We start from the raw sequence: 18,860 nt of genomic DNA, 5'->3' as shown, positions 1-18,860 counted from the left end.
ATGGTAAAGATGTCTGTGCTGTTAATTTGGTCAATGTCTAAAGTGGTGATGATATAACTTTATGGATACTGAGTTCTCAGAGTGTTTTTAAAATACAAATCCTGCTTCTGTGAAGGGTTTTTTTTTTTTAACCTTTGTTCCAGAAATCTGTTTCTGGAACACTTAGGTGAAATACGTGTCAGCTGAGCAGATTTGATTGTCATTGTTATGACAAAAGCATACAATGCTCAGAAGAGCTTTTTCTTTGAGATTTACAATAGAATAACAAGTACTGTAGTATAGCAGATCAATAAAATATTGTCAGGTAAGCTTCATTCATTGTGCCTAACTGTACCTTCTCTTAATATTGCCCAAGTGTTGGTGAATTAAAGCTTCTGAAGTCACATCTAAGCTTTTGGGTCTGAAGCTCTGGTGTGGTAGAACAAACTATGATAGGAAGACTAGACACCAATCGGATAAACCTTAGGGACAGCCAGCTGAAAGCCATAAACTTTCTGCAGAGTTTTTGATAAAGTTTTCCTGATGTTTAAGATTTGATATCCTGATGCTTAAGATTAGCTACTTTGCTGCTAAACTGTTTTTTACAAGTTGGCTAGAGTATTAAATACTTTTAACATGCTGTCTGGAACTTTTTCTGAGGTTGACTTACGCTCCCTCACTGTAGACTGAAGGGGTGGAATGCATGTTGAATATAGTGATTATAATGATTGATTCTTTGCTCCTGGAAAGTTACTGAGTGTTTTTATTTCCTCTGGTCTTTCTTTTCTGTTTATCAGACTTCATGGAAAGCTTTGGGAGAAGGTACCATTTACTTCAAAAAAGAAGAAAAGTTTCTTGAATCATCTCACCTTAGGTCCCACAGATGCTAGAGTTGATGTTAGGAAACTGGCTGAAGAGCATGAGGTGCTTTAGCAGCTGAGTGTTGGATGACTGTGCACTACAGGCAACATTTGGGAAAGGCACTGCCATAGCAGTTTAGAGTGCTGTAAATTGAACTGCTGTGGTGGCCTGCGTGTGTACTGGTTGCTTATGTAGTTAAGCAGCAAGCTGGTTCAAGCAGGTGATCTGGCTCGTGACACTTTCCACCTATACATGGCTTTTAGTTAGCTCAATGCCTGGTCAATGCTCACACATAAAAATAGCTACTGAAATTAGACTGGCCTTGAAATATGTTCTGGTCCTGTAAATGGTTTTTGTAAGTTAATGTAGTGGAATTCTTAGAGTAGCTTGTGTACTTATTCTGAGGCTTTTCTTATCCTGCCACTTGCTTTCCTTTTATGTGTTAGCTGAAAAGCATATCACTGAGCTTTCAGAAATTTTAAAAAAACCAACAAGCAAAACAAGCTGCCCACAAAAAGCCACCAAAAACAGATAGTGAGAGTTGTGGGCTCACTTCAGGGAAAAAGGGGAAAAGATCCAGACAAGGACACTTGAGGAATACTAGTGTTGTGAGATTTCTAGCAGTAAACTCAGGCTATTTGATTTTGTTCTAGTAGCTCCCTAATAGTGAACTACTTTGCTAATTCCTGCGAATTAAGAATCTTGTTAGTCTGGTTTCTACCCAGACTTCATGGGAATGAAGTTCAAATTCTTCTGAATTGCTTCCAGTTCAGTTCAGTCTTAGCAGTGTTGTGAATTTACGCTCTTTCCAGACAACTCTTATCTTTCTCAAATAATGCAAAACAACAGTAAAAAGATGTAGTAAATGATTGGCTTAAGCCAAATTTATTTAGAATAGACTCCTGGCAAATGGTAGTGAAATGACTAACTGGCTTAGCATTGACTCAGCCTTCTGGCTTAGTGTATTTTGATCCAGAAAATCTGTCTTTTATTGATTCAGATGTTTTTATTAGTAAATGAATCTGAAGTCAAATAAGACATTTGTGTGTAAAACTTAACTCTAATCTGTTTTGCTTTCCAGGCGTCTTTTCTTACAAAGAAGCTAAATATTGGTGGGAAAAGAGTAAATCTTGCAATATGGGTATGTTTGCTTTGCTTTTTTCCCCTAGCTAAATAAATATTTCCCTGAAAAATTACTTAGACTTACTAGAACTCAGATGTTAAGTACTTCTTAGTAAAGTCAAATTGCAAAGTATTTTGAGTTTGTCGAAATATCGTTTGTCTTAAATGCTAACAAGTGTATTTTAAATGCAGGATACAGCTGGTCAAGAAAGATTTCATGCATTGGGGCCGATCTACTACAGGGATTCTAATGGCGCTATTCTAGTATATGATATAACAGATGAAGACTCTTTTCAAAAGGTACTGGCCAGATTTTTACCTCTATGCTAGTTGTAAACTGATTGAAAGACAATCTGTGATGTGAGTGTGCAAATAGGAGTCTTCTGTTTGCAGCAGTAGTAATATTTATTACATCTGCAAATTTACATCATAAAATCAAAGTATACATCTTAGTAGTACTCGAGTAGACTTAGAAAGTCAACCTTCAAAAAAGTTCTAGCAGGATTGTTCAAAGAACACTAGAGAATTAGCTGTGTGAGCTACCATGACAGGCTATAAACATAAACCAGTACTGCTGTGAATGGTATGCAGTACTGATCTCCGCTGTATAAACTAAATTACTAGAAGATTTTAAGTGATGTGACCTTTTACAGATCCAAGAACTTGGAAATTGTGATACATGATCGTGAAAGCATTGCTTTCTCAGTGTTAATAGGTATTCGGACTTCAAATCTTCATCAAAACCTGAAATTTGATGGCTATTATTTTGTAGCAGTAATAGTTGATCAGTCTGAGCAGGTGAGTTTTTTCTAACCCTGTGTCAGATCAGTGCTGTCACTCTATAGGATGTTCTGTCTGAGAAGAACTGGTGACACTCTTTGCTAAGTGAGTTTGTCTCTGATGAGCTTGTGAGAAAACCAGTAGGACTTCTGTGCAGAGGACTAAGAAATTGTGGTTGTACGAGCAAAGCTTGGGTTAGCAGTGATAGAAGTAGTATAAGGTTATAGTGCCACAACAGCTGAAGTAATTGCAGTAGTCTGGTGTAGGGCAAGTAAAGCACTTGTGCTAGCAGTTAAACTCTCGCCCCCACATCTACAGAATTGTGATGACTCGTGAGCACTACTTCAACTTGTGCCTCTTCATGCTGAGCCCTATGTGGTAAAATTTTTTGATTATCAAAAAAATTAATTTCTCAGGAAAAAAAAGAGGGAAAGTTAATTTGTGGAACTACCTCTGTTGTATATCCTAACTACTTTTAGGTTGTCAAAGTGATTGTGTCTTTTAATTCCCTTCAAACAGCAGTCCTTAAGTCAATGCAGTGGTCATACAACTTCAAAACATGACAACAGAATTGATAACAGATACTTTGCCATCAGCTGACTCGACACTCTTGTCCCATCTGCTCTCTTAGGAGACAAACATCTGTTGTAATCTAACCTGAACAACTCAGTTCAGGTACCTCTGCCTTTAAAAGTGCCATTTGTGATCTGTCAGTAAGTGCCTGTTGGTAAAAGATCTCCCGTCTTGCCTAAAGTGGCCAATGCAGTGAACTTGTTCTTTTGAATGGGGCTAACACAAATGCGGTGAGTTATATTTCTGGAGTAATTGAACCATTTTATCTAAGTCATTTGTTCTTAATTTCAACTGTGAACTAAAATCTGTTGAACAAGAACCATGCCTAGTTATCTAAAGAGTATGTTGCTCTAAACATGTTTGTTTGAAGCTGAAACAGTTAATGAAGGAAGTGGGTCAGTTACACAATGTCTAAGCTGGTAGGATATCAAGTGAAAATAAACTTACCTCTGTTCTTTTTGCAGGTAAAAAACTGGGTTAAGGAATTAAGAAAAATGTTGGGAAATGAAATCTGTTTATGTATAGTAGGTAAGTCTTTAACATGTGATTCTAATGCCTGAATCAGAAATGTTTCTTTTGATTAATCGTGTCTTCCAAACACTGTTTTGACAGCTTGTACATGTGAATGGGTAAAACTTCTGTTAATTTGATATTTAAAATTCAGTAGGAGCTGGAAGTTTCAGTAAATCGTGTTGAGGAAAATAAGAGTTAATTTTGACGAACAAGCTGTTTAATGATATACCATGTCAGAAGTGCACAGTACAGATGCTTGCAGATAGTAATTCAGTAAACAGAAGCATAAACATCAAATGTGTATTACCCTTCTTGCAAATACTCAAATGTCATCTTTTTAATGTTCTCAGTGACAGACTGGGTTCTTGTATGTTTTCATAGCTGAGTGCTTGGAGGGTGGAATGAGTCTTAAAGCTTGGATACTTTGGTGTAAACAACATTTCAATAGAAGTACTGGGTTTAGATTTAAAATCCATTCTAGCGATTAAAACACTTTCAGGAGGATAGTTGTATGGATATTCTACAAAAACCGCCTCTGCAGCACAGATAAGCTGCAAGTAAATTACAAAACAGAAGGATGAATCGATGGCTTATATGGGAGGCGTTTAGTTATCTTGATCTTTCTAGAGAAGTAGAACTTCATCTTCGTTGCCTGTAGATGTGTAAGTGAAAGGGGATTCTTAAGTCATATCGTGCTCCAAATTGAGACCTGTTGTCTTTACTGGGACAGCTTGTTAGAAAGTTATGGGGTGCAGTGATGATGTGACTGCTTTCTTTTGGGTAATTTTGGAGAGCAAAGACTTGAAAAATTAACTTGTTTCCAACAGGTAACAAAATAGACTTGGAAAAAGAGAGACATGTTTCAGTGCAAGAAGCAGAAACGTGAGTCACACCAGTTATTAATAGAAACAATCATTGCAGAGTTATGCTGGAGTAATAAACTTGTGATGCTGTTAACAACAGTCAGGCATGAACCAGCAGTGCCTAGCTGGCTGCTGTGTTGTGTTCTGTTAATATCTGACTCCTGAAATGTCCTTATGGACCAGAGCGTAACTTGAGAGTTGTACATGAATAAAGTCAATACTTGCAGTCTTAAATACATTTCTATACATGAATTTTTCTTTATTTTATCTAGTATTTTTCATCAGTCATGACATGTTTAACCACATAATTCCCTTTTTAACCTTAAATCATAACTCTGAACCTGGAATAAAACCTCTTGTAATGATCTTTGTGCTTCATGTGAGGTGGCTTTGAAAGATTGAGCCCTTTAGTACAGTGAAGTTCTGTGTCTTTTCCTACAGGTATGCTGAATCTGTTGGAGCAAAACATTATCATACTTCAGCTAAACAGAACAAAGGAATAGAAGAACTGTTTCTTGACCTTTGTAAAAGTAGGTATTATCTAGTTTTTTGGTAAAAAGCTTCTTCACAAAATGCTAAAGGCTTCAGAAAGCTTATAGCTTACAATATTGCCAATTCATGCTGTACTCCAAAAATGTCTTTTTGTCATTTGTTGGAGCACTGACTGCTGTTTCACTCAGCACATGTAAGTAGTAAACTCAAGCTGAACTTCATGTGACTGGTCTCAGTGTTGCCTGCTTCAAACCCTTTGTTTCAGCCACTTTCAAAAATCTTCTCAAATGATGTCAGAAATCATAAACTCGAAGTTGTTATAATGCAAATTTTACACAGCAATCTAAGTAAATGGTAAATATCACAGAACGTAAGATAAACATGTTGTAATACAGGGAAGTTATCCTATTTATTGTGTTCCTATGATACAAGAAACTAAGCAAAACCTGCATGTCTGAAGACCAGATTGGGTTTGTGGGGTTTTTTTTGGTGGGATGGTATATGTGTGATGTGTGGGATTTCTACTTATTTTTCTTTTTTAACAGAATATTCTTGATATGAGTGGGTAAATTTAGCTTTTTGAAGTCACAAACTGCAGGACACTTGAGCATCTAAGCTATCCTGTAGTTGACAGGATAGATGTTTGGTGCTTTAGGCAGAAGATTTAAGTATTTGAAGCTATGCCATGTGATACTGGAGTGCTTCCTTCTGCCTTATAAATGGACAAACCAGTCTTGCTAAACTTTGTCCCTGTGCTTGTAACTCAGATTAAGATCTCAAAGTCTTGTGTAAAAATGCAGTGGAATGTCATCTCATTTATTTATTTATTTTCACAGGAATGATAGAAACTGCTCAAGTGGATGAAAGAGCAAGAGGCAATGGTTCCAGTCAGTCAGGAGCAGCAAGGCGAGGTGTACAGATCATTGATGATGAGCCACAAGTACAGAGCAGTGGAGGGTGCTGTTCTTCTGGATAATTATAAAACTGTGCATCACTGCCCTCTCAATATGAAGACTGCCATATTCCAAGTCACGCATTCTTTACCAATGGAGTAATAGAATTAACAGTATTTAAAAATAATCATATGTAACACTGCAGAGACCTTAAGTGCTAAACTAGTGGCGTCTGTGACCAGAGAATTGGCATTTTCTACAGTGGTTAACAAAGCAATTACCAATGGCCTTTTTACATATTTTTCTTTAATAAGGAATAATATGCATGTAGAAAAGACCTACTTAAAGGCTTCATTTATATTCTTTTAAATCAGATCATTATTTAATAACTTATATACATTGTTGTTGGAATGGTATACGTTTTTGCAGCTCTTTGTATTTTGTGGTAGATTGAATTGTATCACTTCTAAAATGCAAATTGATTTTTTTTTTTTTAAATTAGCAGATCTCTGAAGTAATATTTTTGCAGGGCCTTCACAAGCCTATAACTGTCAACTACTTTGATATATTTTGTTCATCCTGTATGCCAAGCTGGTAAAATACATTGTAAATTACATATTAAATATTTTATCTGCTTTTACAATTGCAGGTGCAGAAATACGTACATCAGTCTTGTCAGTGGTTGTGAAGTGAATAAGTCAGTGAAAGATGCAAGCTTTCCATGTGTACTGTTGAATTGCTCATTCTATTCTCCCTACCTAAAACCAGCTTTTTTTGGTACATTCATAGCTAAGGCATTTTTTTAAGCCTTTTCTGGCAAGCAGCAGTATTTAGAGTATCCTATAAGTGGGAAGAGAATGCTTCCTTAGGCTGCTGTTTAACATTGAGGTGTTTTGACTCCCAGCTAAAGCATTTTGCGCATGCGTATATCTTGACTCTGCAGTTACTTTGGCCTCTCAGAATTACCCTGCGAAGTCAAAGCAACTTTAACCCTCATCTGTCTGGTAGCCAGTAAGCCAGATGTATGGGAAACTCTTAAACCGCATTAATTCGTTTGTGTCCCAGGACAGCATAAACTATTAATGAGCATAATTTTTCCCCCTTGTATTTGCAGGGCTTGAGTGAACAAAATGAATTGGCTTTAACTAGAACTGCTTCTGATTTGAAGTGATTAAATGGAAGATATGAAACTTGCCAGATGTAATTGTAACTTTGGGTATTCGAGACATGACTGAACTTACTCCTGACTTCTCTTTCTCATGTAAAGTGTTTTGAAGCCCACCTAAGCTTTGGGCAGAGGATTTTCAGATAAAGTGTATCAACTGCTATCACAAAGGAACACAAATGGTGGTAGCTGAAATTTCAAAGTGTTTTGTGCTCTGACTTTTTTTTTTTTTTACTTAAGTTGTCATGCTTGGAAAAACAGTAAAGGTGATGTCTATGACAAAATAGAATATTCCTTGGCCTTCCTTTTTCTGAAGGGTAGATGTAGTATTGCATATGAATGCTTTGAATGGTGTGGGTATGTTCTATGCACAAAAGGAGTAGTAGTAACTAACTGGTCTGATGTGTAAGAGAAGTGTGCTTTCTTCAACCTGATTTTTTTTATTTTCTCTGAAACAATAGATGGCTTTGATACAGACTGGTCCTGGTGCTTTTTTACCCCTTTCTGCCTCAACTGTGGTGTAGATACTTCTCTTAAGCTGCTGTTGCTGTGCTTTTCTGAAATGACTGTATGCATGATGGACAAGGGGGATCTGTTCATGCTAGGGAAGATCAAGTTTCTTGACTGCACAGAGGTTTGGTGCGAATCTGTAATTCATGATCATGTGTATATATAGCAACACCATTAAGTAAGCGTTCTCATATCTAACTCAACAGTGAGCCTTGCCAAAGCTGAAAACCAGGTCAGTTCGATAAAACCAGTACCCTCAAGTCATACAGTTAGAGGAAAGTTAGTCCTGTAAGTGATACAGTATTGATATGAGGAATGAAATTGGCAAGACTCTGTGTTCAGCACTGGAATCTCCAGATAATAAGAGTTCCAGATTCTTTTGATTTTTTGATATTATTTTTTCCCCCATCTATATTAAAAAAAACACAACCAAACAACTCAACCTCAACTGGACTTGATAAGCAGATAAGTCATGAGGGTTTACTTACACCAGAGCATGTGTGTCCTCTCCGGAGCTGAGCTTTCTCCACTTTGTTGGAGTGTACAGATGTATTTCTGGGCTGGAAATGAATACTGGGTTTACCCAAGGGAATGTAGCGTGTGACTAGTTTGAAGTAGAAGCAGTGTATAGAATGCATCTTTCTGCCTGTAGCTAAATAATTTTTCTGCAGTTTATTCTGTAGTAAGTGCGTTCTGTGTGACTTCTGTCAGTTGCAGAGCTAACAAAGCTATGTTGACACTAACTCTGATGTTTCTTACAAAACTAAAACTATTACTACTGAAAACAGATGGCGGTAAGGAAGTTTACAATTTTGTATAGTTAAAAAGGTTCTGATTGCTATTATAAAAATATTTTTTTCAATTTTTCAGAAGTCACTTTTCTTAAGCTACAGCATGAAAAATTCTCTCTGGAAACCTTCCTGACTAAGCTGCGGTTTGGCTGGACTTTATGAAACTTAAAACCTGTGCTTAACAGGGTATCATTATATTAACTTATAGAAGAAGTATAGCTTCATGAAGTCAGGGAAGTTGGTTTCCAAGACTTAAGGAAATATTCTAGATTGTTTAGACTGATTAATGTAAGACTTCACCTCTTCATTGTTAGCAGACAAAATAAAAAGGTTCAAGGAGAAAGTGTCTTTATTGTAGATATTTAGTGTTCTTTGTGTCAGATATATAGGAAAGCACAGAGAGTTTGTATTTGAGCAGGATCTTATTCAAGTGGCTTGGTTTCCAAGAGTCCTGCATTTGTTGGAATCTATCTAAATTGCCTCATTTGTATGTCTTAAGGAAAATTACTTTCTTGTTGCTAACTTCTGTTGCTCAAAACATGTAAGCTATTTTTCATTCTTCTGAGAGGGGTGCAAGAGAACTACACCTGTCTTTAAAAAGCGTTGTGGGACAGATAGAACCAGCCAGATACCTGCTACAGCACATAAGCTGACCTTGAGCATGCTTCCTCAGAGTAAATCTTGACAAAGACTACTCATATAGTCTAACAAAAAAGGTTTAACTTGCTACATGTACCTTTCTAAAAAACTTTAAGTACTTGTTCCCAGTATTGCTGCTGCAGCTATGAGTACTTAGGCTACCTACGAAACTTTATCATTTGCTGAATTAAAAACTGACCAAATCAAAGTCCAAATGCTTTAATACAGGAGTATGTATTTCTATTGAGAGTTATTTATAAATATTGTCTTATTGCACTTGGACTATAGCTCAAAAGTTGTATAAGGCCAGATAAATTGATTCAGACAAAGACACTAATAAATATAGGTGTGTAGTACTTTGAGGGGAGTGTAACTAGCTGTGCTGACTTCATCTGGTTTACGGTGATCTCACAGTTCTAACATGGGCATGTCCAATGTCCAGATGAAGTGAATTGGCTGTTGTCTTAAAGCAGTCAAGTAACTGAGTGTTGCCTTGATTACATGCTTTTCTCGAATGTTTACACACAGTGGACAGACCTTTTTGCTTACTACTGTATTAAAAGTACCCCTGAATCCTTTTTATCCAGCCACTTCTACTGTTCTAGGTGTTTAACTTGTATCTCTGCCTACAGGTCTTGAAGAACCTAGTAATTCAATTTCTATTTTAGATTCCAAGCCACATGAAAAAAGCCTTTGCAGAAAGGCATGAGGTCATGGCAGGTGGCTGGAGCTCATATGGAGTTCTCCGAAAATGTCAGATGCTGTCAGAAAAAGCAGTTTAAAGAAGGGGAGAGGAAGGGGAGCCCTGTTTGAGGGCAAATGGAGGTCAGGAATCTCCACAAGCTGAAAGCAGTGAAGTGGTATGAAGGACAGAGTATGGGAATAAGAGAGTTGGAGCCAGACACCTCTTATTTTTCCACTTTTTGTAGAAGAAAAAGAAATAGAAAAAGGCAAATAGAAAAACAAAAAATGAAAGTGCTACCGGTAAAACTGAAGGCGCAGGTAGTGGGCTGCAGAGTGAGGCGCGGAGTTAACCATTTCTTGGTGGAGTTGTTGGCATGTCTTCTCAGCAGTGGTAGTTCCCTAACTTAAGATTTTTCTAAGATTACCTCCTAGGTTGTTTTTCCTTCTGTGAAACACCATTTTTGCTTCACTAAAGAGAATACAACTAACTTTGAACAGGTTCTCAGACACAATAATAACTTACTTAAAAACTTCATTGCAATGTATGAGCTATTTACAGTTAACCGATATTGTTAATCTTAGTTTCCATCAAAGTTTTGGATTTTTTTTTTTTTCCCCTGAAAAGTCAGGAAATAATCTTGCAGTGAGGATAACTTTTACTACAGCTGTGTCAAGGAGTTGCAGATGAAGACTGAGATCCTTAGCTGCTGCAAAAGCTCAACAAAGACAGCCCCAAAACTATCTGTCTTTTAACTGGGCGCTGCTGTTCATGCTACTCTTTGAATGATTCTGCTCAACACCAGAATTTTTCCTGTATTTAGGACAAACCTGTGCATCTCTGATGTAGCTGTCTACTGAATTTAGGCTTTTTCTGTCGAATAATAACAAAGTATACTCTTGGCAGTTTTGGAGCTATTGTTGGCCACGGCACTGAGCAGAATGAGATGGAGAAACAGGCTTGAGGGTTGTGGAAAATCTGGAATGTTTCTTGTATTGAGATGGCTTGAAAAATGAGAATCTATGAAACTGTAGCCATTGTGACAAAGGTATTATTCTGTTGAATAATATGCTGGTTTGAGCAAAGTTTTTGTGTAATCTGCTTGAAATTATAAAATTCCTCTAATTCCAAAATGAAAATTTATTTCAAGCTGATATGTTTTGATTTTTTTTTCATCAAGACTGAAGTTTACAGAACTTGGTCAAAACCTTCAATTTATTCGCATGTTCTGCAGCCCTAAAATAATGTCTGTGTAGGGTGGAGCTGTGCATTCATATTCCACTAGACACTTTAGGGTTTTGATTCAATACTAGGATGTTGAAGGGTTGCAAATATAATTGTTACCGTCTATTTCCACTGTCCTGTGCACTCAGGCAAGCATTATGACCTGAGGCAGCTGCAGAGTGAATGTGAAAAGAGAGCTTCTGTCCCTCTCTTCCTACTTCTTGGCTGCACTGATCATCACTGCTGATTAATTACTACTACAGAAAACTTTCCATGTCAGAGATCCCCCTTTACGAGACAGGAAATGTACACATGCTCTGCTTGCTTCTCCAGATCTTCTAGACAGTGATAGGTACTACAGCAGTAATTTCCAGTTTCTCTCAGTTTGAGAACAATGTTATTGTTTTTTTTTTTCCTCAAGAGGAGCTTTTCTTAGTTCTTGACATGTTTTTTTTTAATTATTTTTTTTCTTTCCAGTGTAGCTAGTCTCACTGATCTCTTGCCAACGATTTCAACACTTCATTGTAGGTGACCCAGAAGCAATGCAGTTTGACCGTATGACAGTAAAGGGTGATGAGCAGCAGTATTGCAATGATCTTGCCCAGCAACTGGTCATATCCTGCCTCCAAATCAGTGAAGAGAGAGTATCAGTTTAATGGTGAGTCCTTGCCATCTCTGGTACTTGGACTCCTGATTCTTGGATATTGCAAGCAACTCAGAAGAAATCCAAAGTGAGAAGACTGGAGAGAGCAAGGACTACTTTCTCATCTGTTGCCAAGTAGTTGATATCCTTGACAGGTCCAAACTTAGGTAACAGATCTCTTCTGAGCTGTTGAAACTCTTAAATTGCAGACCCTTCAAGTTAGCCATCATTCCATTTTGATAGGCTAACAAATGTGGGACTCACAGGGGAAGAGAACAAGTAGTTTCTCTTTTTCAGAACAGGATACTTAAACTGCATTTTAAAGATTTAAGTGCTGTCAGTGCTATTTGATCATACATTTTAATGATTGTCCTACTGGATGCTTCTCATCAGATAAGCTCATTGAGCTTATCTGTCTCCATCAACTAGAATTACTTTTTTTTTTTTTCTGAATCCAGAAAATATGTTAGCAGGGCAAAAGCCAACGCTGAAAAGGACACAACATTTTTAATATCAGGTAACTTGACATTGTCACATGTGGGATATTCTATTTTGCATTTGTAGGTGTGGGGAAGAAGCAAACAACAAACCACCAAGCAAACATTAGGAAGTAGCGTCTAGCAGAGGCTTCACAAACTTTAACTTTCACAGTTCTTAAATACATCTTAGAGTATTTGAGATACCAATGCATTTACATGAAGGTAGTTCTGTGATAAATTGCAAATGATCATTCAGCTATGGAAACAAGAGCTCCTTTAGCATCGCTGCTGTTCTATCAGTGCCTAGTATTAAAAGTGAAAATGGATCACTAGAAAGGGGAAAAACATGTACTGAAAATCAGTACAAGAAAACAGCTAGAAGTTCTTATATTTGAAAATTATATTTTGTATTTTTACTAAGTGACAGAATTTAAAACCTGATGAACAGTCTGTAATAGCGGTCCTGAAAGTTACTGGAGTTTGGGGGCAGCGGCCTGGCATAAAAAGACCTCTGGTAAAGACTGCAGGCTTTTAAAGTTACAAGTGCAAAACCAAATTTCTGCACCCATCTGAGTATGATGTGATGAAAGGTCGCTTTAAAATGCCAAACTAGGCTTGGTGAGGTTGCTCTATGTAATGTTAACATATATCCCAGAGACTTCAGTGTGAGCAGGGACCTATCAAAATGCAACTTTAATTCTCAAAACTGGCCTTTGGCAGCCCAGAACAGTCATGAGGAAGAAGCAGTTGCTGTTGAATCACATTTGCCAGGTTGATGATAGCCCCAGGCGCGCTGCCTCCATGGTAATGGAGCAGCAAAAACAAGTCAAATGTGGAACTAAGGCTTAAGACTGGGAATTTTCCACTGATGACATGTTGGTGTCCTACTGATGTCCTACCTGCATGATGAATGTTTGTGCATGCTTCCCTAGTGAAAATTGCTATTCACCTGATGCTGTGGATTTGAGCAGGATGGATGTTGTGAGTGAAAACAACAAACAGGAAAAGCAGGGCAAGGTAAGAGGAGTTTTCACAGTTCCTGCTTTGGCTGTTCTTAGCCCTTTCACTTGCACTTCTAAAAAGTACGTAGCTGTATCCTACTATCTGTGTCAGAAAGTGTATTTTCTTTTTGGTGAAGTGTTTTTTGGTTTTGGGGTGTGTTATTTTTGGTCAAGAAACTAAAATCTGAAGAGCTTTTTAGAGTAAAGCTTTTTTTAGAGTAAAGTTTCTTCACAGATTTAGTCCTTCCAAAATCTGTCAGCATCTCATTAAACGAAGAAGAATATATTAAATGAAGAGCAAGTGTGCTGTCTGTAATTACACCCTGCAATCTGAGTCCTATGGTGAACGTTTCAAATAGCAAGAGGCAGCACAGTATCTAAAGCATTTGATTGCCAGTTTACTCTCCCCTCATTCTGTAACATACAGTAATTGCAAAACAATCTCAAGCATAAGATGTGCCCATACTGGTTAAAAGTGTCGGTTTGAAGCTTAAAATGACACTAAATTTGGGGCCTTCAGGGAATCTTGACCATCCTGTGAGTACTGCAGTGCTTGGCACCAGGGGACACCCGATTCTTTTTCAGGGACTTGGGGCTCTCTTAACTTGCCATTATCATCCACTTCCCATACAACTTGTAAGTAATAAGTAGTGTGATAGTAACACAGACCCATCCGTTGCACTGCCTTTTGAAGGGCTGTGATGAAATACAGCATGGGCTACCCCCACCCTAAAACAACTGTTCCATTAACTTCCTGCTCTTTCCAGGAAATGTTGCCTGTTGGTTAGTGTAGGAGTGATAAGGTTACTACTGTTTGTCTTTTGCTTTGTGAATTCCTAGCTCTGGCAATATTAGTCGGTGCCAATCGGCAAACAACAGATCAGTTTTTGTTTAGTCATCACTCCTGGATAGCTTCCATCTAGTCTCTGTGGAGGCTGATGCAATCATGAATCTCTCCTTGCATGACAAATGCAGAGCATTTCATGTTGGTATCTCCTCTGCTTCTCTTAAAAAAAGTTTCTTGTCCCACAGAGAACAAAGCTATTGTAAACTTGTGATCAGTGGTACCGAGCATAAAGTTTTCTTACCACAAATCTTGTATGCTTTGAGTTGTTTCTTATTTTGGAATTCTGTTAATATTTGATATGCATAAAAAATATCAGCCTCACAGACCAGGAACTTGCAGCTGGAGTTATGGATATACAAAATGTGACATAATGCAAAAGCTTGAAGAAAGCTCATCTTCTAGTGTACTGCCTTCATGTCTTGTTGCATCTTCATGCCTTCACACTAAATACAAATAAATGCTGCTGAGGAACAGGATTTCCTTTTAATTCAGTCTGTGTGTACTTAATTTGTTTGTCCCTATCCTTGTCTAACCTTGCAGCAGAAGGCAGCCGAGTGTGGAACATGACTATACCTGCATGCTCTACTTGCGCAGCTTAGGTAGTTTATGTTTTCTTAGAAGAACAGGCTAGAAAGGCTACCATATCCTCATTTCTCAGTTTCTACATTGAGGTAGAGACAATTAGTAAGTAGAGAAGATCCCAACTAGTCCTAGAGGCTGCATTTTTACTGGCAAATAAATTAGGCCAGGGTGCATAAGGAGCTTTGGCTTCCAGAGCAAACGGCACAGTGCAGCTTTCATGCTAGTGGTTAAGTTCTCTTCTGCCCTTTAAATCATATTTACATGCTGCCTACTTGGAGGGGCTGTGATGTTCCCCATGCTGTGTCTAGGTATTAGTCTGAGGAACCTTAAACAGGATGGGTCATAATTTTATAAAAGAGCATGCTAATGATTAACCAGTAAGGTTGACTAGGTCGGTAGCAGCTAAAGCCTGATCTACAAAGTGGCTGGTAGTAGTTAAGGCCTGATCTCCCAGCTCTGGGGTAGGATGGGAAGATTCTTTTACCTTTTCCTCTTGTATATGGAAAACTGTGTGTGACAGCTAAATCCTGGAATATCTCCTTTATTGTCTATAGTATAATTCATGTGCCAATTGGTACCTCTTAGAATATGAGGAATTCAAGCCTGGTCTGCAGCTTCCTCCTGGGTGTCCTGCTGCACGCAGAGTCTAGGACAGCACCCCATTTACCTTCTGTTCATGATCTGTCACAAACTGGAATAGCCTGGAAAAACTGCAGGTTGCATCTGTCAAAGCAAGTCTTGGAATATATCCAATTCCCGTGAGCAGGAAAAAGGTCAACGGGAAAGAGATGTTTGGCACTGTTTATCTTTGCTTCTTCACTCTGGGGAGTTTTTGTTTGTACAAATTAAGCCTCTGATGGAAGGACCTGACAGAACCCGTGCTTGTCTTGCGTGGGCCAGATTTTCATGTGGTTGAGCATGTGCGCAGCTGACACTTATGAATACAGGAAAGGATCTTGGAACTCAGCTGAAATAGCTGTCTGAACAACAACAATAGCAGCTGCTGCAGCTCTTGGCATAGCAATAAGAGCTATGCTTGCAGCTGTGACAGCAACAGAAACCACAGGAAAGCCAGGAACACTTTCTGACTGCATGCTCGCTGCTGGCTGACATGCTGCGACTACCTTCATGTGATGGAGAAATTTCTCATTGGAGCAGATGGCTACCTAAAATACAATGAAGAGTGACCTACCAAGCTGAAGATAACTGTGCTCCTCAGATTCTCATCTGTGTAGTGTGCAAATGGTTGGACTTTAGCATAGAGCTATAGACTGCTCCATTGTTTTCTTAATGCAGAAGAGAGAGAAATCTGCTAGCACTGTGTCAGCCTGTGGAACTTCGTGTTGTGTATCATTAATGGTCACAAACTGGAAAGCAGGAGGCTCAGGCTAAGCCGAAGGAAATATTTCTTTACTGTGAGAATAACAGAGCACTGGAATAGGCTGCCCAGGGAAGTTGTGGAGTTTCTGTCTCTGGAGACTTTCAAAAACTGCCTGGACTTGTTCCAGTGTGATCTGCTTTAGGTGATCCTGCTCTTGCAGGGGAGTTGGACTAGATGATCTTTCAAGGTCCCTTCAAACTCCTACCATTCTGTGATTCAGATTTGTAAACAGAAATAACATAATGCACTATTACAGGTGGGGGACTGACTGGCCGGAAAGCAGCTTTCCTTTGCACAGAAGGATCTGAGTGTCGTGCACACCAAGTTGGTGATGAGCCAGCAGAGAAGGCCAACAGCCTTCTAGGACGCATCAGGAAGAGCACTGCGTACAAGCTGAAGGAGATAATACTTCTCCACATCTCTGGTGAGAGGCTTCTGGAGTGTTGGGCTCCCCAGTACAATGGAGGTGTTGATATCCTGGAGCAAGGCCTGTGAAGGGTTATCAGAGATGATGAGAAGACTGGACCATCTGTCGTACAAAGAGAGGCTGGCAGGGCTGGGACTCTTCAGTCTTCAGAGGATCTTGTCTATTTAAAAATAGGAGAGGGAGCAAAGAACATGGGGCTGGTCTCTTCAGTGGTACCCAGTGAAAGGAAAAGACAAAATGGGCACAAACTGAAATATGAGAAATTCTATTTAAGTATGAGAAAAATCTGTGTCATTCCAAAGGTGGTCGAACACTGGAACAGCTTGACTGAGCAGGCTATGCTGTCTCTGACAAAACCTCAAACTCTCAAACTGGGCAAGGCGCTGAGCAATCTGATCTGCTCTGAACAGAAGGATTGGACTAGATATTTCTAAAGTCTGCTGCCAACCTCAAGCTTTCTGTGATCCTGTGATATTGCAACCTGATGGTAAAGAGTCATTTTGCTCTCCATCTTGAATAATTATATACTCATTGTTAGGCAATGATAGCTTGCATGAGATTGAGGGAGAAGGGCCCAAGAGGAACGTCTAGTAGAATGGGCAACTATCTAGAAGGTGATCACGTATCTTGCAGAGTAAATTGGTCTGGGGGGTTGAGAGTTGAGAGCTCTCTCAAACAGTCCTGCCTTCTTGATGGTGAGGCTATGTGGCAACTGGCATGATGAAAGGAGCATGGTAGGGCAGAAGACACAGGAAGAGTCCTGTGGGACCTGTTGATCATTTGCCAAAGAGAGTGGAAACTCCTTTCCTACATCTGATGGAAGGAGAAGGGAGCTGGGCTGAGCACATCACCCTTAAAGAAAAGGGAAGTCTCAAGCTTGACCTTAAGGCACTTTTGAGAGAAGATTTACCTGGGAAACAGAAAGAACAAACCTGGTTGTTGTGGAAGAGGTATCACTTAGTAGGGATTAATGTCAAATTTGGGGGTGCAATTCAGTGGGACTGATGCCTGTGTTTGGGAGTAATGGATGATTCCCAAGGACTGGTATGGTTTTGAGGCTTGGTAAGAAACACATGTATTAAATTTTCATGCTTTAAATAGACGACAAGTTGAAGACTTTACACACATAATCTGGTCATAGAATCATAGAATGTTAGGGGTTGGAAGGGACCTCAAAAGATCATCTAGTCCAACCCCCTGCCAGAACAGGATCACCTACAGTAGGTCACACAGGAATGCATCCAGGTGGGTTTTGAAAGTCTCCAGAGAAGGAGACTCCACAACCTCTCTGGGCAGCCTGTGCCAGTGCTCTGTCACCCTTACAGTAAAGAAGTTTCTCCTCATGTTGAGGTGGAACTTCCTATGTTCTCGCTCATACCCATTATTCCTTGTCCTATTACTGGGCACCATCAAAAACAGACCGGCACCTTCCTCTTGACACCCACTCCTCAGATATTTGTATACATTAATAAGATCTCCTCTCAGCCTTCTCAAGACAAAACAGCCGCAGTTCTCTCAGTCTCTCTTCATAGGAGAGATGTTCAAGTCCCTTAATCATCCTTGTAGCTCTCTGTTGGACTCTCTCCAGTAGGTCCTTGTCTCTCTTGAACTGGGGAGCCCAAAACTATTCCAAATGTGGTCTCACCAGGGCAGAGTAGAGGGGGAGGAGAACATCCCTAGACCTGCTGGACACACTTTTCTCAATGCACCCTAGGATGCCATTGGCCCTCTTGGCCACACGGGCACATTGCTGTCCCATGGACAACTCACTGTCCACTAGGACTCCCAGGTCTTTCTCCACGGGGCTGCTTTCCAGCAGGACATCTCCTAATCTGTACTGGTGCCTGGTGTTATTCCTCCCCAGATGCAGGGCTCTACACTTGTCCTTATTGAACTTCATAAGGGTCACCTTCGCCCAGCTCTCCAGCCTGTCCAGATCTCATCAGATAGCAGCACAGCCTTCCTGTGTGTCAGCCATGCCCCCCAGTTTCATATCATCAGAGAACTTGATGAGGGTACACTCTATCCCCTCGTCCAGGTCCTTGATGAAGATATTGATCAAAATTGAACTCAGTACTGATCCCTGGGGAACACCACTGGCCACAGGCCTCCAACTTGGCTCTGTGCTGCTGATCACAACCCTCTGAACTCTGTTGTTGAGTTACAACAATCCACCTCATAGTCCAATCATCTATCCCACATTTCTTAAGTTTTCCTATGAGGATGTTATGGGAGACAGCATCAAAAGCCTTACTGCGTGTTCCTGTGATGTTTTCCAATAAAATTTTACTAACTTTGAAAATGCAAGCATTAACTGATGTCTAGCAGTAATACAACTTGGATTTATCTTTTAATTTTTTACTTAAGTGACAGCTCTTTCAGGTAATGCTGTGCCGCTCTCTATTCTGGTTTC

The 18,860-nt window shown here is 39.4% G+C and overlaps 1 protein-coding gene across 1 annotated transcript; it reads left to right on the top strand.

Annotated features, from left to right (window-relative positions):
* Positions 1–1,921: 1,921 nt before the first annotated feature.
* On the top strand, positions 1,922–7,167 carry RAB21 (RAB21, member RAS oncogene family; the record flags this gene model as incomplete). Its single annotated transcript, XM_009869114.1, has 6 exons — positions 1,922–1,981; positions 2,155–2,262; positions 3,780–3,843; positions 4,656–4,710; positions 5,133–5,221; positions 6,020–7,167. Coding segments are annotated over 6 exons (516 nt in total), but the record flags the coding sequence as incomplete, so codon positions are not given.
* Between the last annotated feature and the right edge of the window lie 11,693 nt (positions 7,168–18,860).

This window comes from Apaloderma vittatum, unplaced genomic scaffold, assembly GCF_000703405.1.
Source record: "Apaloderma vittatum isolate BGI_N311 unplaced genomic scaffold, ASM70340v1 scaffold6885, whole genome shotgun sequence".
In the NCBI taxonomy this organism is placed as follows: Eukaryota; Metazoa; Chordata; class Aves; order Trogoniformes; family Trogonidae; genus Apaloderma; species Apaloderma vittatum.
The sequence above is the reverse complement of the archived record's forward strand: the minus strand, read 5'-3'. Positions and strand labels throughout refer to the sequence as shown.